Genomic DNA, 24,993 nt, shown 5'->3' on the forward strand with positions numbered 1-24,993 from the left:
AATTTCAGCCCTGTGTGCTCCTTCACAAATGCATCATTTCTGTAAAAGCTCTGCAAGACAAATGCAATGACTTGACTGCAGAAATGATGGAGATCTAGTTAACTTGAGGTATAATGGCTTAGAAAGAACATCCCACATTCAAGCTGCTGAAGTGGGAAAAATGCTGGTATTTCATTTAAAACATGTGTGCACAAAAAATACATATGTTTTTTACAATTTTTAAAGCAAGAACTTTCCCTAATATTTTCTTTGTTTGATAATGTAATCTGACTTTTGCGGCCACTAATTATGGACCCTAGAATGAAATGTTCTTAATGAAAATTTAATTAAAACACTTTTTCTGTAAGGTTTTTATTTTAAGTAATAGATTTGTGACCAAATGGGTTTTCACAAATTGAATGTTAGCATAAAAATATATTTTTAGAAAGATAATCAGCATTCAGTTTAAAGTTGTCTGAAATCTCGGCAACGCGTATTTAAGGGACCACTTTCAATATATTCAGTGTAAATGCGTGTATATACGCATTTCGGGTTTCAGCATTTAAAATTCTTGCCAACATGCGCTTCCACACAAGTTTTTAAGTCCAATTTTGGCTCTGCCCACAAAATGTGCAGAAATTGATTTAAAATGAAACCTAAAACTCTTTTTTTTAATCCATTTTCAAAGCATGTTTTATTCCTCTCAGGGTCAGAAGCCTAACCCGGTTACTTGTGGGTAAAGGCAGGGTACACCCTGGACAGTCGCAGGGCCACAACCAGGGACAATTTGGAGTAACCAATCAACCTATGAAGCATGTTTTGGACTGTGGGAGGAAGCCAAAGTCCCCGGAGAAACCCACGGATGCATGGGGAGAACATGCAAACTCCACACAGAGATTTCCCGGCTCTCTTGCTATGAGGCAAGAGCGCTAACCACTGCACCACTGCGCATCCCAGTTATTTATTTTTTGATATATCCTTTATCAAATGGTGCGGGCCTCTACCGAATGCAGTTTGACACCAATTGCAAATACTTTGGCTCTTGAATAGTAAATGATCTATATTCAAAAAACAATTGGAGTTCAGTTTATTTTATTTTCCATTTCCAAAACATACATTGACAAATGAAGACATCAGTTCTGCGCACAGAAAGTCAGGCACCTGAGAAGACCTCAATGATGCTCATGGATGGACGAATAGTCAATTTTTGACTGCTGGTGTTGGGAACCAAACCTCATGAGAGAAGAAAAACTGTCCCAGGAATTATAAAAAAAAACCACTGTAAGTGCAATAACTTATTGCATCATCTTGCACATTTAAATGTAGAAATAGTTGATTAATATTAAAAAAAAGCTGCTTAAAGCGATAACCATGAAACAAAATAGGTATTTTCCTGGTAAAACTCCAGCTCAACTTTTTCAAACAGAGATTTGCATTTCTTGGCATTATTACTGCAATACTTCATTATTTACCTCTGGAAGTATTTTATTACAACAAAATAAAAGCAGAACAAATGTACAAGCAATCGAACAATATCATTTATATTGTTCACATTCGTGTGATACACAAAAATATTAAAAACAGGCGCTTCAGTTGCTTTATTTCAGTAGTACAAACATTAAAAGAGCTGCAGATCTGTGGATCTCAGAGGACGGACCCAAAACACTTTTCTTACACATTCAATTCTTAGGAATTGACTTCATTCTTACCATATTCTGCCTGCATGTTTTTTTAATATGTAAGTAGTGAGCTTTTATATCTTTAGTCATTTGTCTTTTTTGTTTGCTGACATTATTATGACAGAGTCCAAACCCTGTGTATAAAGCACTCCTGAGTGTCTGAGCTATCATATCATCACCATATTTTTCACTGATTACATGAACTTTGGGGACTTTCCGTGTTGGGGAAAGGATCGTGTTCATAAACAGTTGATGGTTATGGATCAACTTTGAAAACCCACTCCAACAAAAATAGTTTTCTCTAATGTTTTTAACATGTTTTTGTGACATTTTTGTCATGAAGTAGGACATATATAAAGAAAATGATGCTTAAAATTGCAATTTTGAGGATTTCTTTACTCAAATTGTTGTGAATCAGGAGCAGACGAAAAAATAACATTTGAAAAAGCATGTAGGTGTTGTGTAGAAGCTACCATGGAAAGCCACAAACTCTATGCTCTGCTCCATTCTGAGGCATCTGCATGTAGACGACTGAATCCAGATACGTCTTCATTTTATTCCTCTGAGCTGGAATCTGGCTCAAAATAGTAAGGCTGGAAAGCTTTGATATTGCCCGCCATTTTTGTTAAACCGGTAATGTCAGATTGGGGGTGTAAGGGGTTCTAAACTAGCAAGTGGGTTTGTAAACAGATGGATTATGGAAAATGGGAGGGGAATACTGCCTAAAAATGATCAGGGTTTGCCTAAAAATGGCATAATCGTGATCAAAAGACCGCTGGGAATGCTTTTACAGTAGATCAAAAGATGATTAGAGTGAGTCTTTTGGGAAAAAAAATCCCCCATCTTCAATACATTTTTTTTGTTACTTTTTTTTTGCAGAAAAAACAATATTACTGGATTTACTCACTTGTACTTTGAAGACTTTAGGTTGGGGTTGTTTTTGGTTAACATTTACCCAAAGATCACCAGATCTTCCAAACTACTACTAAAGACTGTCCCCAAAACGGTTCCAGAGCCCAATTTTTGTGACAAGACTGAGTGAAAATGGCAACACAAATGGATGTGACTTCATTCACAGCTCAAAATGTGTTTGCAGTGTTCTTTAGTGTCAAAATAGAACCCAAAAATGACAGAAAGCTGCTCACTGGAGCCACTCCGTGCTCTGCAGTCAGTTATGTGTGTAAGAAGCAAATCCCCACATTCATCTCTGCTTAACAAATTACAAACTGATTATTTTTGCAAGTGTGTGGTGTTTTAGGGTGATGCTAATACGCCGCAGGGTCACATTGGTGTTGAAGCTTGCTGCTGTGCATTGGTACCCCACGTCTGCAAGTATGGAGACACCGTTTCCTGTAACCTGAAGCCTCAGCCAAGCTGGGAAACCTGCGGGGGGAGCCTTAGGAGGGGAGGTGACAACTTGGTTCACTCTCACACATCTGTTCCCACAAGGTTAGGCTTTCCTTGTTTTACATTTCTTTGCTTATTTGCATGGACATAAATTACTGTAGGATATCAGGCTCGAACAAGATGATTGTTTTCTGTGGTAACTATAAGTTCGAAATTGAAGTTGAGAGAAAATAAACTGTTATCCTCGGTAAGCATTTGGTAACACCCAAAGGGAAAGGGGCTTGTTTCAAGACAGCTTGCAAAATGCAAACATTGTTTAGAAATAAAATTAGACGGATTTGTCTGCATGAGAAAAGTCTAAAGTGGCCGGCGCATGGACAGTATAAGAATGGTGGGATGAAAATATGAAAAAAAAAGAAAATGATCAATCTTTCAATTCCTGATACTTCATAAAAATGTTTCTTTGGACAAGATTCAATATTATAAATTAACGATACACAATTTGTTTTTGTGTGTTTGACCTCAGACCCCATTTGTATTAGTGAGAAACGAGATATGAAGATTTCAAGGGTGAGCTGTAGAGTAACACACTCATCAATATTTCACTCAATTTTAGCATCTGCTGATTCTCATAGTTATCTTGGCCTCTCTTATCTCCATGTCTCCCTGTTCATTTGACCTGCGTTATCATTCGTGCTCCCAGAAAACCCCTCTCTGCCCCCTCAGCGCTCACAGATGGAGCCGTGTTGGGGGGCAGGGTGGAACTGTGTTGGAACATCATGTAGCCCAGGAGATGGCTGCGCTGTGTTCCTTGGCCTTCATACGAAGTGCAGCTATGCTGGAGGACTTGCGGTCCGGATCCACGTTGAGATCGTAGCCGTTGATGCCCCCACTAATTCCCGCCCCCCCGAACAGGCTCCCCATGTGTGTCTGTCCCATGTGGCTGCTTCCTGGACTGGGAACACCCAGGAAGTCAGAGACACCCCCAGGACCATGAGGGTGAGGTGGCATGCAGGAGGAAACAGTATCACAAGGTACCACACAGCCTGGCACTGGAGATGCTCCACTGCTGCTCCCTATCCAGGACGAATTCTGGATCTGAAAAATTGGAAGGGAAATGCACAAGATATTTATTTGACAATATACCAAAGTAGGGGTGTCCAAACTTTTTGCAAAGATGGCCAGATTTGATGCAGTGAAATGTGTGAAGGCCCACCAATCAGTCAACATTCTTTGAACCCTTTTGATACCATTCAATGCAAATGAACTATTTAACAAAAATGTATTGCAATGTAATACTTTTAATTTCTTCTCACAAACCAGAAATACTAAACACATTTTTTCAAAAAATGTTGTTAATTTCTACGTGAACAGGTAAATAACACAAAAGATATCTTTTTCAGAAGTGACTGTGGTTTTGATCAGAGACACACATAAATCTGTCCTGTTTGGCCCTTAAGGCTCTGAAGATCAAAGTCGTTGCCACACACAGGTCTAAAACGGCTTTTAACAGAATTTAGCCAATCACGGTCAAGAAACCATACACAGTTCTCAGAAAGTGTCAAAGGCCGTACATTACTGATTTTATGGAAGGGGCCTGCAGGCAGCATTTGGCCCATTGGCTGGACTTTGGACATGCACTGTACATACACGTTGCACACTCGAGCCTTGTTTTCACTGAGCGGTACGGTCCATTTTAGAATGGTCCAAGCAGTGCAGATGAGCGTTTCCACTCAAAGTTGGACCGTCACAGCGCATGCGGGGTGAAGCTAACAACGACAACAATGGAGGTAATCCAGCAGCTGATTATTTTCCATTTGGCTTTTGGCACTTCGTATATACAAAGCATTTAATTTTGTTTGCTGCTTTCTTGAGCTTTCTTTTGTCGTAATGACCTTCAGCCAATCAACAGGTTTCAACAGTGGTTCCACCCCAACCAGTCTGTTTCATTTTTCAATGGACCTACAACCGGCGGGGGCCCAAAAAGGCACGATTTCATTTTATACGAGTCCATTTTATGATGGAAACGCTTAAAATACCAGACCAGCCCGTACTGTACCACTCAGTGAAAACGAGGCATAATGGGATAAAGCAGCTTAAATTCCTCAATCTGATTCTTTGCACTGTTTCTGTTGCTCTCACAATCATCTGTGGAGCTCGGCGAGCAGGCAAACACTTGTATTTCTTTACCTGTGCATAGTTCTCAGGCCGGGTAAGAAGAGGCAATTCATAAGCAGTTGAAAAATGCGTGCGGACTTGCTGCATCTGGCCGAAGCGCTCTCTCTTCCTCCACTTGGCTCTGCGGTTCTGAAACCACACCTGCAACCAAAACCAGTCCGTCAAGGGAAAAAGCACATAAAAGAGGCCAACTTCAGTCAAACAAAACTTTAACATAATTTTCAAGCAAAGCTCTCGTAGCCTCTATTACAGCAAGTGCCTTTAGTGGACAATTGGGCCCTGGTCTTGCACAGCAAGTGAAAGTACAAATGAAGCACATAAATTCAAGAAAGTAAAGCAAATAAATTCTGCAGCACATGAAAGTCCAGGCTTTACTTTTAAGACTTGACATGTCTTTAAAGTGCCGTCCACACTGAGCTATTGATGTGAAAATGGTGAGTCTCCCCTGGCGCTGGATGTTTTTGCTCCTCCTTTTGATACACAGTCGTCTGCCTCTCCTCAGGCTGCCAGTGTCGACAGATCCACATCTGGGCCTGCAACTGTTCATAAATCACTCTAAGAGAGGTGTGCTCTCTCCCACATGTCAGTACAGTGCAATACAGCAGGGAATCCCTTCGTAAATCTCCCTCTCTATCTCCCTCTTTACGCACATATGTGTTTTCCAGCTTCATTCTATTCAATTTCAGGACAGTTGACTTGATCAATGATGATACAAAGATTTATACTTATTGCTGTCTTTTGCTCCTGAAGCAAACCTTTTTTTTTGTTCGTTAAGCTAAGTTGACAACGTGCATTTTAGCGACCACTTTCAAACGTCCACATAAACATTTGCGTTCAATACTCTCGTGTTCACGTGCAGCTACACAAGTTTTACAGCTCTACTTACAAAACACATGGCCCTTAAAAGTGCATTAAATTAAACCAGGTCAAACTTTGACCAGTCAGGGACTCAAATTTGTTAGTGAGCTGTGGATGGCGCCCCCTTTAATTTAGCAAAGTGCCAACCGTTTGAAAATTGATCATGGAAGGAGAAACTAATAATTGCAGTTGGTGCCCGGCCAGAATTATATGCCACCAAGTCTTTTATACATCTGAATAGAGCAACGAAAGCATGGAGCTAGATTGGCGAGATTTGCACTTTTGCACTAAGCTTCCTCCAACTGTAGGTGGGGGACATGCGCTAGTAAGCAGTAGTGAAAAAAAAGAAGGCCCTCCCTGCTTGTCGAGTGTAAATGCCATGGGGATAAATGCATGTTCAAGAACCTGCGTTTAGTGCATTCTTGAATGCAAGTCACATGTGCAGTGTGTCCGTAGCTTTAGATCACATCTGTCAAACTCAGGCCCGCGGACCAAATTTGGCCCGCATTGTAATAATAATTAGCCCACAAGATCATGTCAAATATGCATTAGAGCTGGCCTGGGGTAAAAACTGTACCGGTAATACTACAAATCCCACAATGCTTTTCTAGTATGTAAGCGCTGTCGAAATCGGCAAGCGCCCCCATTTTTCTGTTGACAGTCATTGACAGCGGTCATTGACAGCCATGCTCCAGTCACATCGGACAACTTAATTTCACCCTCCACAAAAATGACCAAAACGAAAGATGGACAACAGAAACTTTCAAGACAGATGGGAGGCAGATTATCTGTTCGCGAATATAAAGGCCAGACATGTTTGTCTCGTGTGCATTGCTAACGTGGCTGTAACGAAAGAATATAACACAAGAAGACACTATGTGAAAAGGTTAGTTACACATATCAGTTGCAGTTAATTTTTCAATAAATATCAAGTTTGGCCCATGACTTTATTTTACTGCTTAATTTTGGCCCACTGTGAATTTGAGTTTGATCTTTGAAAAATCTTACTTTGCCTTTGAGGCAAGGAGACAAAAAGGCCTGTTAAAGTCCAGGAAAATCAACAGCAATCAGTACCAATATAGCCTACTCCTGGTTGTTGTAAGGGCACTTGAACTTATAACATAAATGTTATGTCATCTGATGCTGTACACATATCTGCATACATGTAATTTATTGTAGCCGTACCAATGGTTATTAAAATGTGTTTGTGGTACAAATTTAATCTATATTTGCATTTTACTGATAACTCCAAAAATAGAAAGTCTGTTTTATACTTTAAAGCGATTTGTAATCGCTCTGTGGTCACATGGCCATCGGAGTTTGATCGCCCCAGTTGCTGCAGAATGTGACACCTGCTGGAGGTGTTACCTGCGACTGGAACTTTACGCCCGCAGTGCAATCGCATGCAAATCGTGTCATTAAACCTGAATTTATTTCAGGGACTACAGTACGCAATCGCAGAGCAACTCTGTCCAGAAAAATATCTTTTTAAAACTTAATGGGTTGAAAACTTAACTGAAGAAGTAAAAGGAAAAACCTAACTTCACACACAGACACAGAAAGACAGTAAGTGACAGAGAGAGCGGAGAACATAAAAAAAGCAAGACTGGAAAGATCTTATATCTCACATAGATATATCTCATATTTTGCACTAGACTACATAATGCAGCTCGCCTCTTTTTTTTCAACTCTATATTGCCTGATTCGGCTCATTGGACAAACACACTACCCTCCTCTTCCTCAGCACGTTTGCAGATGCAGCAAGTGAATGAGCAGGATGTTGTTTATGTCACAAATAAACAGTGGAGACAATCGCGTTGTACAAAAAGTGTTTTTGCCACCCAGAAGTGCATCGCATTGGGGATGAGGCTGGTGCAATGACCAGTCGTTTTGAAGTACAACCGGCCTTAAGGCATTAAACTAAATTACTCTATAATCATTTTACAATATTACTTTACTTTCAGTAAAGCATGATATTACTGATTTGAGTTTTAAAACTAAAAACATGCTTTTCAACATGGTAGTGTTATTTTCATAATTTCTTATGTCAGTTTTGTATCAAAAGAGGCCGAGGTAGATCAGACTTGTAGGCATTAGTTTAACAGTAGTATTGTTTTTTAGTTTTTGATAAAGACAATTACTGTCATAATTGTTAGCCCATGATGCTTGAATTTATTTCAAACTATGAAAATAAAATTCCCACTTATGGTTGCACTTTCAAGTTGATGCTAAATGAAGGTAAGTTTGGAACAGGAAGAGTTTGATGCGTATTTGCAACAATAGGCGTCAATGGGTAAAGTAAATGAATGCAATAGGATATTTTTTAAAGTCAGAAATGTGAAAAAAGGTTAAGGATAAAAACAACTGCGGTAATAAAATATAAATTAAATTAAATTAAATATGGTTTTTGTCAATTTTATTTTTATTCTTTAATTTAATCGTCATTTGAAATCATTAGTTAATTTTTTGCTACTAATTTGTTTCAGTTCAGTGAAACTATGTTGAGCTCTGTTATATTTTTCCTACGTCTTCCTTCAATAAAAAGAAGTGCACAAAGTCTCCAAAGTGTTTGGCTGTATCTATTTGTTGGTTGTCTGAAGCTTATCCTCCCATGAGAGACGAGGAAGATCTTCAAAGAGAGCAATGCCGCCTCAACATGGGGCTCTGAATCTGGGTTGTGAGCTGATTCCCAGCGCAATCAACTTGTGGTTTTCACAGTCCCTGACATGAGATTTTTCCCTCTGGCCTCCTCTTCAAATGTTGCACTATTGTCTCTTACTTTTATTGTTTCCTACAGTCAAGACACAAGACACATGCTAACTATTGCAGGCAGATTATAGCGATGTCATACAAAGACGAGCACTACGTGTCTTCATGAATGTTTTGTACTACAAAATTGTTTCTTCCTTTCTTAAAAGGCAATGAGATTTGTATGCATCATAAAATAATGTAATCTATTTAGATACTTGGTCTTAGCAAAGAAATTTTCTCACAAAAAAATACTTATCCAGAGAAACGGACATAAAGATGTGTCGCAAGAAGTCAACATTCCTTAGGTCAGCTGAAGAGATTATAGGACATTTTACCACTTCAGAGTGGGAAGCTGATATATGAGGATGCTGTCAAACCTCAATGTCAAAGTGAGGGGGTTTGGCCCTATTTATTTATCATGTTTGGAAACGGGGCTCTGAGTGCCTGTTACCTAGGTTCTGAGGGTCTTTCATTTCTTTTCGATATCAGTCTTTTGATAGAGCTTTGGTCACATGAGCTCCAAGCAAAGACTTCCAGCCTTAAACTCTTTAAAATGACTTCTCGTTTGCATTTTTCTTTTTCAGAAAAGAAAATAAACTCTCAATTTTGACTCATAGGTGAACCTGGTGTGAACATTTGACATGAAATTTGTTTGAAAATTGCCATTTTTAAGTATTGTACAGGTCGAAGGTGATATTCGGACGTAAAGTTCAGTAGAATGTAATTTATTTATTTTTTGCCAAATGTAAGTTAAAACTATATGTTCATATATTTCATGTTCTGACAGAACACAATGTTAGTTTAGCATAAAGTGCATATTTATCAGAGTCTGTGAATATATTTAAAAAAATGTCATGTGCAGCTGAATGACCTTAGCCTTTAAGCTGCACTTTACTTTAAAGATAAAGGCTTTATCATTGACAAATCAAGATTAATTTCCTCATCTTAATCTCTCTGTTATACTCCCACTTCTCTGTTGAAGCTCATCCTTTGCTGTCGACAAATGCCCCCACCCTGCCCCCCAATAGAAAAAAAAAATCTCCATGTCCCCCTTCTTCCCGCCTCCCTTTTAAGTCAGCGAAGGGAAGTGGGGATATTGGAAAGTGAGATGGGGGAATGTTCAAACTGGAGCTTGTTTTCATTTCATGTTTAATTTCCTGACGCCTAAGTACTCGGCTTTCCACAGCTAACCCCTCTGACCTTTTGGAGGCGCGCCGACTATAGCGGCAGAGCTGGCGTCCACACACACACACACCGGATACAGAAAAATACAAGCCCCCTAAATACTAGGTTATTTACTCATTTAAAAGTTGAAGCTTTATTTTAATTTGAAGCCTTAACAAGCACAAATTCCTTTTAGGTAATGGTAATCTGAGCGGTTTTAAACAGTGGTAGGAAAGAAACTTGCTGGGGAGACAAGTCAGAAACATTTCATCTACTTTCTGACTTAAATGCAATTGTTAATTAATTTCTTGTTTTAACACTGCCTGACCATGTACACGATTTCTCAAAAGCTCACTAAATGCAAACACTACTTTTGTTTGAATTATCAGGCAGACATCTGCAAGGAAGGTGGCTCAGCCATCTTGGAGCTCGCATTGCTTGGCAGAGATACAGTAATTGCTAAAGACGCTGACAGCCAAATGCAGCTTACAGAGCCATTATAGAGCTTTATTTATGCTCCAGAGCCAGCAGGCAGGGAAAAGAGGAAAAGGGGAAAGAGGGAGGGCAGGGTCCAAAGCTCCCAAAAGCAGCTTTGAAGTCCAGCCGTCTCACCTCATCTCTGTCATCCAGGTTCACTGCAATTGATAGACTGCTTCACTTTCACACAACCCCCCTTCCTACATGAAAAGTAGGCAGAGTGGTGAAGTTCAAGTATGAAGCTGAGAGTTAATTGTGCTAAATAAACTGGTGGCAGCAGAAGTTACAATTACAGAGAGCCGCTGCCAGACTTTGTGAGAACATTTATCATCGAAACGAGGATGAAAGTGAAGGACTTTAATGTTGGCATTTTGGCAGAAAACATCTGTACTATAGGTTTCAATTGCTATTGTTCTGGAGATGAAAAGGATTCTCCTCTCACTTGCCAAGCTTGAAGTGCCCCTCAGTGCTCAACAATTGGATATCCCTGGATTTTGTCTCAGTGGACCTTCAGTTAAAATTGGTGGGTTTAGTCTTGATTGCATGCATATTTGGGGTCTGATTTTTGAAGTTTGGGTCAAACCATGTGCGACGAAAAGAAGTTAATTATATTCATCTGGGATATAGCTGGGCTTGTGTGAACGCCTTATCCATGTATTCTTTTTACTGTATCACCAGAAGGATCAGCCCAAGTTCCCTCTTTGTAACTGTGTCGCAGACTATTATTGGAAATTGACCCTGGCACCCCAGAATATCTTTTTCATTCATGCAAAAACAGCCTTGAAACCTTCCGTCAATGTTTCTGTCGTGCCTTTAGAGGTTAGAACATGGCAATGCTGGGAGAAACCCTCGGCCTGTGACTTTCTCAGAGTCTGCAGTATGAAAGGAGTGAGAGTCTTCCCTCAGTCCCACCCATCCCACTGTGTTCTGGAGCTGGCAACCAGAAAAAGAAAAATGAAAACAATAGGCATCTGTCTGGCAAACTGAAGCATTGTTATCAACATGTCAGAGCATGCAAACATAAACAAAACCCTAAAAGATGCATTCAAATTTTAGCTTTAAAAAGCAAAATTGTGCAGAAACTCCAGAATCATAACAACTGACGGTTCTCACTGGCAGTCCAGCTTTGTTTGAATATGGTTGAAGCTGAAGCCTTATTCACATGCACCCGTACAAGGGTTAAGGTCCTGCGGGTTTTGGGATGTCCAGGCCCACGGAAGGTCATAGACACAATGTAGGTGCCAAAACTGCCTGTCCACTTGATGACACATGATTTCTTGTTTTCCCTGGTGTGGTGGGCATGTCACTTGGACAGATAGAGGTGATTATATAAATGTTCATCCGTTCACTTTGGTGTAATGAACGCCAGTTAGAGCAGGTGAGCTGGGAATGTTCACCTTTTGTTGATTGCTAACACTGTAAAACTTCAAACACCTTTGATCACGATGAACATTTTGTTGAGCCATGTTCGCATGTGTCTCACTGCAACAACTGAATTTCCCAAGCTGGGTTCAATAAAGTATCTTTATCTTATTGAATGTTTTGTAGATCAGTGTTGCTTAATTGACAGTCTTGTACAAAGTGATGACAACGCTTCAACATCGCTTTAAGCAACGCTTTATCATAGCCTTTCATATTACCATGCACTATCACCACTAATGCAGATAACAAATGAGCATATACTCTTAAATAAATCATCGACAAACAGATATTTGTGCGCGTCCTCAATGGAAATTACCGATTGCTCGCAGCTAAGCATGTGAAATGGAACAGACATGTAACCGCTGAACCTAGTTTAAAATTCATGGTGACTTGTAATCACTCGCGTCGCATTGGTCACAAGGCTATTGGTAATCTCCCCAATCGTAGCAAAATATGACACAAGCTGATGACATCATCTGCAATTGGAAATTTATGCCCATGAGACAATAACATGCATATCGCATGATGGCAGAGCAAACTTGTTCAAAATCCTTGCAGTTTCCACGTCCCAGGATTTTGAAGACAAGGTCGCTATAACTGCATTCTAACTACATGAGGGGTTACGCAAGTGAAACCGGCCAACCTTAGTATGAACTAGATCACACAATTACCATAGTGACGAAAAATGATTGATGCAATGGCTGATCACTATGAAGTATAAACGGGGCAAACCAGGTTGTCTACAATCTCAAAATTTTGTGTTGGCCACCTACATGCCCTGTACAGATTTGCCCATTTTTCATCTACAGACAGCTTGTGTCCAGGGCCGTTGTGACTTATGCATTAGCATTGGCTGAGACACTCAAACAGTTTTACTTACTCTTTACTTTTTTTTTTTCTGCTTCTTTAAATCCTTCTGTCAACATGCACATGTCTGGTTCTTACCAAGAAAACCCCACATGTGACACTTAAAGGAGTGACGATGGATTTATTCAGCACATCATTAAACTGCAATCCTATGATTTAAACTGCTTTCATTATATTTTATAATTTGGAGTTTACCTTCTATTTTTTACTCTTTTGGTCAGGCTGAAAAACTTTTTGACTGCCAAACTTTTTTTTTTTTACAAACCCAAGGTAAAAGGTCATGATTTGATATAAAGAAGGCTGTTAAAGTCCAAAAGAGTCATTTTGGATTTCCATTATAAACCAATCGTTGAACATGTTTAAATTCTTAAACAGCTCATGTGCATGGCTATACCTTGTAAAAGTTCTGAAGCTTTCAAATCAGCCATCCTCACCTGAACACGAGCTTCTGTCAGGTCCGTCCTCAAAGCCAGCTGCTCTCTAGCATAAACATCTGGATAGTGCGTCTTCTGGAAAACCTTCTCCAGCTCCTCCAGCTGGTAGCTGGTGAAGGTGGTTCGGTTGCGCCTCTTCTTGCCTTTGTTGCTTTCAGCCTCACTTTTGTCCAGAGGGCTGGAGAGTTCTGACCCCGGACGCTCAGATGACCCCTTCAGGCCTGGTTCCTTTAGATTCAGATAACTCCCCTCCATCCCAGGAGGATCAACACTGGGAGGCAACTCAGACTCAGTCAGGCTGTTGTCTTTACCTTTATGCACAAAAATGACACAAAAGAGAATTTGTCACACAGTATTAAAGAGACTTGCCTCTAAATCCTTTTTGAAGTCATTTCCAGCTAAGAAAATCCATCTTTATTGACCTGACGGAGAGATTTCGAACAGCTGTCTAAAGATTGTCTGACAATTTATAGATGAGTCAGTCTGCAGTAGCTAGATTAGTTTTTATGAGGTCTCAAAATTCTTAACTGAAGCCTTAGTCACATGATTTCGTACAGGGGTTGACTTGCTGCGAGTTTTTGGTTTGGCCTGTGGAGGGTTGTAGAGAAAAGCGCCCACATCTTAAGCCTTTAACACCAGAGTTCTTGTATGCGATACCTAAATAACACACACTCTTTGACAAACCGTAACTCCTTGATGTGATCAATGCGATTCAGCTGATTCGACGTGGAGAAAAGCGTCTTTTCATATCGGCTTTGTGCCGACATGCAACACAATAGTAACGCAAAGTGATGCAAAACAGCGCATAGAAGAGTCAGCTGATTCACATAGATTACATAAGTACTTCACAGCTGTACAATGAAGCTTGGCTACTTTTTTCAGCGGTGCATAGGATCTGGGGGGGTTAAAAAATAAAAATCCAAAAGAGTTGTTCACTACAACTGGTTACTTGTAGCGTGTTTGTAGAATAATGTGCATGAACATTTTTGCTCTACAGGCTCACCAAGTGATCTATGACCCTGCAATTTTATGTGGGTCACCAGCTCCTTACGGGTTTGTTCATTTTTCATCTGCAGATAGCCCGTATCCACCCATAAAGGCAGATTTGACTAAAAATGGCATGGAAAGGATACATCAAGCAGTTCTTCATAGAATTGCCTGATCTAATAACAGAAGAGGGCATACATGGTGTACCTCACCTTCGTTCTACTATAGTGGGATGAAGGTGAAGTACACCTTGTACAATTTGCTAGTCCATCAAAGGACATGAAGCATGTTTTTGGTAGAATGACTGGAGAAAACCCACGCATGCACATAAAGAACATGCAAACTCTACACAGAAAGGTCTCAGCTGGGATTTATATCAGTGCCTTCTTTCTGTGAGTAGACCCTGCTACCCACTGCAGCCCTAATGTAACTATATTTTACCAAAAAATAAAATTAATTTTAATCATATATGTTTGCACATACTGTATAGCATTTACAACATTTATTGGTTATTTGTCTATTTTCAAAGCCTTCACAGTGGTCTTTAAGTTATGATTATGCTGTTTTTAGACATTTTTGTTTTCTAAGACATAGTTTCTGCAGTACACTGATCGTTCATTAGAAATTCGCCCCTGAGTTATGAATGAAACTGGCGCAGAGGAAGCCCGCGCGGTAGCTTACAACCCTTCGCAACCCCAACCTAACATTAGTGGTGCAACAAAAATGAAAAGCAATATAGGAGCTATCCAGCCGTGCAGTTTTAAGTCATATACCAAAAACCCAATTTTAAATAGTGTGTCTTTAAATAAAAGACAAATTAGGTTTTCTCACAAAAAACAGTCAACGTAACCCAGTAAGTTTTTGACCATTTTTGGGTGGTAATCAAAGTGCTTTTTACGACAGTCCTATTAGTAAACTTCTGAACTTTAGCTAGAATTTATCAAATGTGAATCAAAACGTTCTTAGAGCCTCACTTTAAATTCAAAAAGTGTCTGATCCTCATCACATTACAAAAAAAAAACAAGAGATGGTATGGGCCTCAAAGGTCTTCTGTGAGAGAAGTAAATCTAAGAGTCACAGTGAAGAAATGTCTGTTTGTTTGAAAGGTGTGTCTCTACACACGGGCCAGACCTGTCACACATCAAGCAGAGGGCTCTCCCTCACATGTCTCAATCATTCCTGAAATCTGAGTCAGACGAAAAAATCTGTTTCATCTCGTGATGTGAACACTGGGCCTTGAGCGCAGAGGGTGGAGGCGACCACTCAACTCCCCCCCCAGGCCTCGCCCAGGAGATGTAAACAACATTGTGTTTGTCACCTTCAATTTCTGCATCGCCTATTTCGCGATAGACCTGGCGTTGTTCCTGTCGGCACATGCAGGCTCTTTTTGTTTCTTTCTGCGGAGACAAAAAAAGCTGTCTCTACTCCTTCAATAAACAACTGGCAGTGCGAATAAATAATCGGAGTGGGTCTGGTTGCAAACCGGTGAGGACGGCGTCTGTTTGCCTTCCTGTGAATGGGCACAGAGAGCCGCCTGCCTAAAAGGATTGGTCTGAAAGCAGCACAGAGCGCTCTCCACCACATAAACAGATTTGCATTGGAACAATACGTCACTTTTAAACCAAGCTGACACATTTGTTTAACATTTGTCCCTGCTTTTGGGAAACGTAGCGATGATTAACCTAACAGTTATGTGCATGTGTTTGACTGTCACTTTGCATTTTTATTTTTATTAATGTACTATTTCTCGTCTGTCATTTTCTTAAAATATCTACAAAAATGGTTCATATTTTCTGGCAACTCTCAGCCTTTCCGCCAATTTTTTCAAGCTTGATGACTGAATAGTTTCAGAGTGATTAAGCTAGGCGGTGGCTGTCTTCAACAAGCATGTTTGTTTTTCAGAGATTAGTACGTCTTCGGCTGGAGTGTCCCTCAATGAAATGTCAATAGTCATTCTCTCAGAGCTGTTGCAGCCCTCCACTGCTCTCTGTTCAGCCTTACCCGCTAATGGAACAACACAACTGGAGTTCATGGCCTCAAACCGCTGTGGCCTCACCTGCCAGACCTGTTTACATGGACAGATGTTCTGACATCACTGGCCTGAGAGCGTGCACCGGGCAATAATTTCATTCCAACTCTGGGCTGCAGTCTCTCAAAGTTAGTTAGGTCACGTCCAGGTTCCTGATAAGCCTCTGAGAGCAAAAATACAGCCACAGCTCAAGGCTTAAGGCACATATCCTGTGTGGGTGAGTCTGCAGACGGGTGTGCAGATGAGCGGATGTAAGAGGGCAGGACGGTGCACGGAAATATTTAAGATTCTCTGCATTATTACTCTGGCATCTATGGCATTTGGAATGGCTAAAATGTTTGGAAAGCAACTATTCTACTAAAAGAAGGTAGAAAATGAGTCACGACCAACAGCAAGGAACATTTTGGAGGACTGGAAACAAACACTGCTTGACATTATTGTCCTGGACCAATTTTTAGTCGATGGAGACTAGCGAAAGTTTCTTATTTCAGCCAAACAACTAAAATAATTAGGAATTTACCCACAAAACTCAGTGTCAGAGTATACATTTTGTTGCATTTCTGCTTGTTTTGAAATATAAATCACAACTAATACAGATTGAATACAAAAATGTTCAACTTTTTGTTTAAACCAAAGAACAAACAAATGACTGATCATCTCAAATGCAGCAATCGGCTAACAGCAAAGCTAAAGAAGAAGAGTTCTTTGTCAGTGCAAAACTAAACTCTCAATATAAAATACAGTCACTTTGAACATCTACTCCTGTTGTGTAGCCTTGCCATCACATCTTGCATGTTTGGCTTAAAACTGATGAATCAGGATATTTTTGGGTGGCTAATAAATGCTCCCCTAATCTGTTTGGGACAGGCCCCGCCTCTTGATGATGGCAGATGGCAATACTGGAAACTTAAACACCTTGAATATGGGGCAAAAACACTTCTACAGTTTCTCAAGCACCTAACGTTTTACTCACAACTGCCCATACAGGTAGATATGGGCAGTCTGTGGGGGAAAAATGTACCAATCTACGTGGGACATGCACAAACTTTTAAGATCGTAAACTACTTGGTTAATCCGGGCATGCTGCAAGCAACAGGTCGTAGTGAATACTTGGGAAGCACGTAAGGGTTGAGTAGGTGAGACGCAGGTGTGTCGTATGGAATTTTCATTTTTTTCAACCCCCGTAAAATCTCCAGACTGCATAAGTTGCCTGTTGGTACTGTTCAAGCTCCTTGCATGGCCTTTGCTTGCAGCCCGACTTCTAGAAATAAGGAAATTAGACAATCAGAGTAGTTTGTGTTGGCATCTCATGAGGAACCTACTGTATGTATTACTAGCAAACCCCGCATGTGCAATAAGGAGCCAGTGCGTGCACCTCACTAATGGCTAAAGTATCTCTATGGGCACTGTGCAACATCATGACTCACATGTCATAAGTGCGTTTAACTTACCACATGCACTGCAATGGTACGTTCCATCTCCATGACACCCCTTATTGTGGCCACACAGGGCACGGCAAGACACACCTGTACTAATCTCTACGACCTCTCTCAGAGCCCAGACAACCCAAAAACCCACAACACCCGCACAGGTCAACCCTCTGTACGGGTCTATGTGACTGAGGCAAAAAGCATGTGTGAATTTCCAGAACAAAGGTTTGAAGCCTCTAAATCACTTGATTTTAATCTGTTATTGGTTGGATAATTGCTACTCTTCTATAGAGTTTTCTATCTTGTGAAGGTCCCTCATAAAAGCTTGAGTAGGCACTGCTGTGACTCCTGATATCTGAGACCGTAATGGAACGTGCCAACCTGTCTTTGTGCAAATGTTATTTTCATGTAAATCATTGCAAGGCTATAAAATCCCACTTAAGTACAGCCAGTTAAGGCATTAACTGTAGATTCAAGAGCCAAAAGACCTGATCTTCCCGAAGAAATGACAGACTACTGACCACAAATTTATGACCATTTTTCACAACTACTTACCTTATCTCCACCCTTATCTCCACCATTTATCATCATATGTCCAACTTGAATATGTAACTTTTAACGCTTCTTTCTTAGTTCCTTCAAACCCCTCTCCCTCTCCACTGTCACGCTAACCGTGCAGATTCATTTGCCACAAAGAGTTAGAGTTTCCCTGCATGCTGAGCTGTCTCCCTTCTCCTGGCAGCTCAGAAAAACACAACCATCACACTCTGCTTTATTTTGGGAGCCAAGATTCCTCTATGTTGGCTCATACCGTTTTTTTGGCGATCTGCTTTTGACAGTTGTTCTTGCTTCACCACTCACCAACGTACTGTATTTGAGAATGCGGCAAATATTGCCAGCTTTCAGGAGCTGCCAGTTTGTCTGTGACAAGATGCAGACCGCCTCAGTTAGCCGAGGTCAGATGTTTACTGGGGTCAGCAATTTAATCACTGCTGAAAACAGAGAGAAAACATCAAAGTGTAATTTAACTGGTTGTAAAGCAACAGGGCACCCTCACTGTTTTTATGGAACGGGACAGAGAGGGTCAAGTGAAGCCAAATAAAAGAAACACTATAAATTAGTAACCTGGGGAAGGGTTAATGACAAAACACTAAATGGAGAAGGGAATGCTTTTAAGCAGAGTGCTCTAAAATCGTCTTCAAAAACATATAAAGCCATATGCACAATGCTTGCAATGCATCGCATGTTATATGGGGTAAATAAAGGCAAATATTCCATTAGGTTTGACTGTCAGTTATTTATAGTCACTTTTGGATTGCAAACACGCAGTGAGCGGGATAATCTTTCCATGGTTCAGGCAGTCTAAGACATGATGTTGACTGTTGTATAGGAGGCTCCCAGATGTTCCTGACGGGGAGATCTTTGCAGAGACTCATGCAATGCAGATTCCCATGGAAACAGAGACGTCTTTCTACTCTGCTCCTGAGACGTACATTACCTCACTATTGTCACAATGCCTTAGGCTAGGGCTGTCTCCTATCAAAGTACTGACAATGAGTTAAAAGTTCAGAAAAAGTTGAGCAAGGGCACTTATTTTCTTTTCCTTTTCTTTTTTTTTTTTAAGAAAGTATTTTCAGTATTTTTTGACAGAGCAAAAAGACATGTAATAGTTCTACAACATGCTATTCACAACACCGTACTTCAAAAATGGGTCTAATTTCAAGGCAAGAAGTACTGTGGCTTCACATGGTAACACAGTGACTTCTACAGAAATTTACAATATTTCCGTTTCACTTTGGCGGATGGGATTGTATAAAATCACTTCCTCCATCTCCTTTTCAGGCAATTAGTTTAATTCCTTTTTCCTATTTAATGGTTTAAATGTGTCATGTACTGTATGTATAGGTGCTAATATGGCTATTTATGATTAAGAGTAATTATAATTGAATTATTTACATGTGGATATATGCATGTATATATTTTTTTTCCAGTCGATCCATGACTAGTTATACAAAGTTTGATATTTGTATGTACGGATATTCTGTTTGTCTTTTTCTGGTTTTATTTTTGTTTTGATTGCATGTAATAAACCAAATCCAAACTTTTACTAAAGAATCCCATTAAAAAAGCTTTAAGTCACAAAAACTTTATAAATTGATTGATTAATTATGAGCATAAAAAATTGATATGTGTCTTTCAGTGGGTCAAAATAAATTTTTACTGCCTCTATTCTATTAGAGTGACATTTCACTTTTCCTCTTTGCAGTCACAGACAAGCATGAAAACAGGCTCTGCGGAGCTGGCAGTGAAGTCATTACTCCTGGTTTTCATTAAACTACATACCATGTAAAAGTAGCCGTATTCTTCTGCTGAAAGTCAGCTTAAAGGGGGGGAAAGGACTACTGCTATTAAATTTCGAGGCTGTCATATCTTTGGCCCTTCCTAGTCATTTTCAGGATTACATACATCCCTGATCAAAACATTGCATAATGTGTTCATACATTTGTGGAGCTTTGATAGATTTTTTTTGCAACAATAGAAGCAACTAAAATGGGAAAGAGCTGCAGCACTAATGGCACAAATCAGACCTGGATTTATTTTTTTTAAGTCCGCCTCAAGTTTAGATGTCAAATAGACAATGGCATGTTTCATTGCAAGCTCAACGTGTTTGCACAAGAAAAACTGCAAAAAGTAAAGAAATAGACGCTGGCAAAAAAAGTTATTGATGGGTAGGTAACCTAGAACTTTAAATTTAAAAAAAATCCAGATAACAGGTGTTTAGCTGACATGTTTCTTACATGCAGACAGAGTGTTGCCGTGTTTTTCATTGAAGCTCTTCCTTCCTTACAAGTCGCGAATTTTATCTGTCAAGCGTTCACTTATTACATATTCTAATGTATTCTGGTTCACAGGCAAACGCTGGCACGATCACAGGTGTCAACCCATTGTTTTTGTTAACATCCACACAATCTGTTAGTCATCGGCCATGCATTTCTGGTGACCTCACTCCAACGGCCTTTTAACTTGGAGTCAGAGCATTATATTTTGACAAGATCTTTTTTTTTTCAAGTGCTGCCAGGACTTTTTGAGCCTGTGTTTTGCTTTTTATCCTCTTGAAAAAAATGTTTTACATATCACAGGAAGCTCAAGGTTGCTTGGAGACAGGAAGGGTTGTTTGAAAGTTGGAGACATTTTGGTATTTAGAATTTAGACCAAAAAGGGGAACAGAAAGGTTTTTGCTTGTGCCACCAATCTGCAACAGCAACACTGATTTTGGGTTCTTGCTTCTTGTTTTCCACTTTTGCCGCTTCTATTTTTGTTTCGATGAAGCTTCAAAATCAAAGAATTTATGTTTACTAAACAGACTGCATCAATTAGTCTGGAGGAGTGATTTTTAAAACTGGAAACACACTAAAACTGAGCAGTGAGTTCAGTAAAGTGCTTGTATATAAACAGCCTTTCCCACACATGAGGCTTTCCCAGAAATCTCGTCATTTCTCTTGAGGATCTCAAATCATTACCCAATCTCGGTGACCATTTCTGACTCCCTGCTTATTTGTGCAAAGTATTGTTGAAACAAGGTTATGTAAACCAGTCGCACTTTGTCATCCTGGGGACTCTGTAGCTTTGGAGACCTGGTGTTTGGGGAGTATGAATAATAACCATAGGAGCCAGTAATGCACATCTGCCTTGCGTTAATCCAGATCTCTCTTGCAGCATTCCTCAGTTCCCTCAATCAGCTCCGGGGGCATTTATTTCATTCACTGCTGTGTGAGCAGGTATAGACAGATGCCGTCCCCGTCCCCGTTGTAAGGCTGTCAGATGGATTAACGTGCCTTTAATCTACTAACAGAGCAACGCTGAGCACATCGGCATAAAATATGTCCAATTTGACAATTTTTTAAACGTCTGAGTCTGAGTTAAGTCTAAGAACAAGCTGCAATCCTATGAAGCTACATAGCTGCAAATGTTTGTCTTTGACACCAAATTTGGATTTTGTTGGTCCAAAAGAAAAAAAACGCAAGACAGAGTCAAATCTTTTTTTTAATTAAGGGACGCGATTATTCCTCAGTAGAGTGGCAGGCTATCAGAGCAAGTTTAGTTTGTGAAATCAGTGAAGACGTCCAATGGAAGAAGTTACTCAAAAATGGGTAGACCACAAGCCTGCGTTTTTTTCTATTTTTTTTTTTTTTGCTCAATTTTGAGCTAATTTGAAACAGTTTAGAAAATTCTGCATCTTTTTTTTTTTTTTACAACAATTTTTTTTCAGCATTAGCATTGTAAGAATGAGGATTGTGTTCAAATCCAGGAGGTGGAGTAACGATATAAAAAATGGTACATCTTTGATGGATAGGTTAGGAATTATTTAGATTTAAAGAGATTTTTTTCGTCTTTGTTTTTATTTAAAAAACTTTCAAAAAACACAATATAACTTCATATTTTTGCACTTAAAATCTTTTTACATTTTTAATGTATCTTTCACCGGAGAAGGATTTTGACATTGAAATAAAAGTTATAAATAGTTTATTGTTCAAATCTTGTTGTATTTTTGCTATATAAATATTTTAAAGAAAATGCATCTCTTTGGCTCATTTTAAACTGATGTGATGTCACTGTCAATTTTTTTTTCTTTCATATCATCATGTAACAAGACGCTGGCACAGCTGGATGTATTTTTTTCATCTCTTCCTGTTATATCACAACAGGTTTTTTTGTTTTGTTTTGTAACAGAGTGAAAACACACACATCATGTTTGTTGTTGCCATGAGAACAGCAGAAAAGTTGTGGCTGAAGTTGCCGCATAAAACCCCCGGTGGGCATGAGATGACTTTGTCATCAGGATCAGGAGATAAAGCGTTGAGAAATGCATCTCCCATTGCGGACCACACATAACAGCACAACCCTGTTGACGCCTGAGGCTTTGGCGAGACCCCAAAGCATCATCCCCAGAGCCACCATGCCTTCATCTGGCTGCAAGATTTTCAATAACAACATTGCACAGCTCTTCCTCAAGGGACACATGTTGCATTTAATGATGGTGTTTTAATGATTCTGTCAGTGCGCATGCCAAATCCACTCATTTCATGACAGGCCAGACATGACAGACGCTCTTGACAGTTCAGACCAAAAATTTAAAAGAAAATGAGCCCAATTGTTTTTTACGAAACTGAACTAATTCTTTTCCCATAGTATGTTTTGGCAGGATGTGGCACAAGTGTCGTGCGCTGAGCTGTATTGGTGGTAGATGATTTTAAATTATAAAAGTATAGGTCTAAATAACAGAACACGTGCCAAATTGGTGTAGGTGCTAGTGGTCAAATTTCATATTTTGATAATAGTTTGATCAAAAATAGTTTCTCATTTAAAAATAAAGATGGTTTTAAAAAGAAACTGAAAATCATACTTTTTCCATAAAACATTGTCAAAACATGGAGTTCTAACAAGGCCCATTAGCACAAAAGAGTTTAAAATCAAATTTATTTCAACTTTTTGTGTATTTTAACACATGTAAATGTTGGCTTCACTTTAGTTTGGGGTTTATCTAGGACCTTTCTGGTTAGAGGATTGCCAGTTTATTAAGTACATTTTCTTTTTCAATTTTTTTTTTTTTAAATTCCTTTTGCCTTTAAGATAGACAATAAAACAAAATGTTTGCTCTAAAGACCTCAGATTACATTTAAGCAACTATTCCAACAAAAATTTTAAAAAACCTTTTTCAGTTTTTTATTTGTTAGTGTACAAGTACCTAGAAAATACCTAAATAAATATGTTTATTTATTTATATTTGTCTTTTTGTCAAAATACGAGTTAGATACTGTTTGCTCATCTTTTTGGATTTTTTGCGGCCTCAATCGTTCATGACGCACGAAGCAACACTTTAGTGTTGTTGTTACAACTGTTTTTAATACAACAAAGAACAAATTTTATTTTCTTAAAAAATCCAGTCTGTGAAATTGAAAAATAAGACCGTGGAAAGCCAGCGCGTCAAAAGTCCGTCCTAATCACCATTATCCTTTACTGATGTTTCCAAAAGTCACAGAAGGTCTGTCCTAAAAAAAAAAAAAAAAAAAAAAAAAAGAAACTTTTCCAGGATTTCTTATTTGAAAGGCGTTATCTTTCCACATCCAGCTCATAAGAAATCACTGCACATCACAAAGTCGCTTGCAAGAAATGCGCATAAGTCTTCTCCCTTTTTTCTGTAAAAGTCACCAACACCTTTATCGCGATATACAAAACACATTATTACACATTAGTTCTTGTTTTTCGCAAACATGGTCGGCGCTGTGCGCATGCACTCACCGTAGCAGGGAATGAGCGTTCCGTTGTGCGCGCTGTCCAGGTGCAGCTTGCCGCCTTCAGGGGGAGTTTTGCAGGTCGGCCGCTGCATGAAGAGCTGATATTTGTTAAAGCTGCTCTCTTCAGCGCCATCCAGTGAGTGGCACTCCGGCTGGAAAGGACTCCTCGGCTTCTCCCCGTAAGCCTGCCCTTTACCAGGAAGGAAAGTGGGGCTGTATTTGGTTTCAGTGGTTGGGAAAGTCCTGAAAGGGTTTGTCTGGTGATCTCTACCTTGCGCAGTAGATGCACTGTAATAAGAATCCATCGATGTCATATCGCAGTATGAGACGCACGTATCTGCGTTCATACCTAAGAAGTTATGGAGAAAAAAAATCCACGCGTTTCTTCTTTCCCTCCCCTACTTCAGGCTGCAGATATTCTCCCCAAATTCTCGCGCGCTGACACCGCCGCGCTCAGGCACACACACTCTCACGCTACCGCATCTGGGACTTGTTAAAAAAATGAATCTGATGTTTTCCAGAAACCTCAGACTGAACAAATGCTAAAAGGCCCCTGAAGGTTTGTCGGAGTAAAGAAAGAAAGATGCCTCGTTCAGGCCGATGCCGCCGGGCCAACCTAAAGTTTTTCTGACACACGCGCAAGCAGCGCTCCAACCGTCTGAGGGCCCACACTGAGCTTCAGCCTGCATTATTATGCTGCCAGAAATGGGAGGTCAAGCTCAAAAGGGGGAAAGCTTTTTTGGTCAACACGCGGGGGACACAACACATGACATTAATGTAATTAGAGGATGCTGCTTTGATTCCTGCTACCACACATGCGTCAGACTAACGTCTGACTTTTGCAGACGAATTGTCTTGATATCAGGCTTGTGTATCAAGATCTCTGCCAACGCAGGCCACGTTTGGTTAGTCCACACTGTGTTAAGATCCACGAGGAAAATCGGTCCTGTGTTATTTCCCGTTACGCGCAAAAGGCGCACAGAGAATCAATTCAAAAACAATTTTAATATTTTGCAAATATGTATATATATTTGTTTAACATCTCAGATTCTAAGGTCTGGATGCTGCAAGGAGCTGCATCCTCTCATTCAGCTT

The 24,993-nt window shown here is 39.8% G+C and overlaps 1 protein-coding gene across 1 annotated transcript; it reads right to left on the bottom strand.

The window, feature by feature from the left end:
- Nucleotides 1-1,054: 1,054 nt before the first annotated feature.
- LOC101168948 (homeobox protein aristaless-like 4) lies at nt 1,055-24,599 on the bottom strand. The gene is made up of 4 exons (XM_004069555.4): nt 23,903-24,599; nt 13,157-13,467; nt 5,196-5,324; nt 1,055-4,103 (listed from the first exon to the last, which is right to left on the bottom strand). The coding sequence occupies exons 1-4, from the start codon at nt 24,243-24,245 to the stop codon at nt 3,783-3,785; spliced, it is 1,104 nt and encodes a 367-aa protein (XP_004069603.1). The 5' UTR covers nt 24,246-24,599; the 3' UTR covers nt 1,055-3,782.
- Nucleotides 24,600-24,993: the final 394 nt, after the last annotated feature.

The sequence above is a fragment of the Oryzias latipes genome, chromosome 6 (assembly GCF_002234675.1).
Source record: "Oryzias latipes chromosome 6, ASM223467v1".
NCBI classification, from domain to species: Eukaryota; Metazoa; Chordata; class Actinopteri; order Beloniformes; family Adrianichthyidae; genus Oryzias; species Oryzias latipes.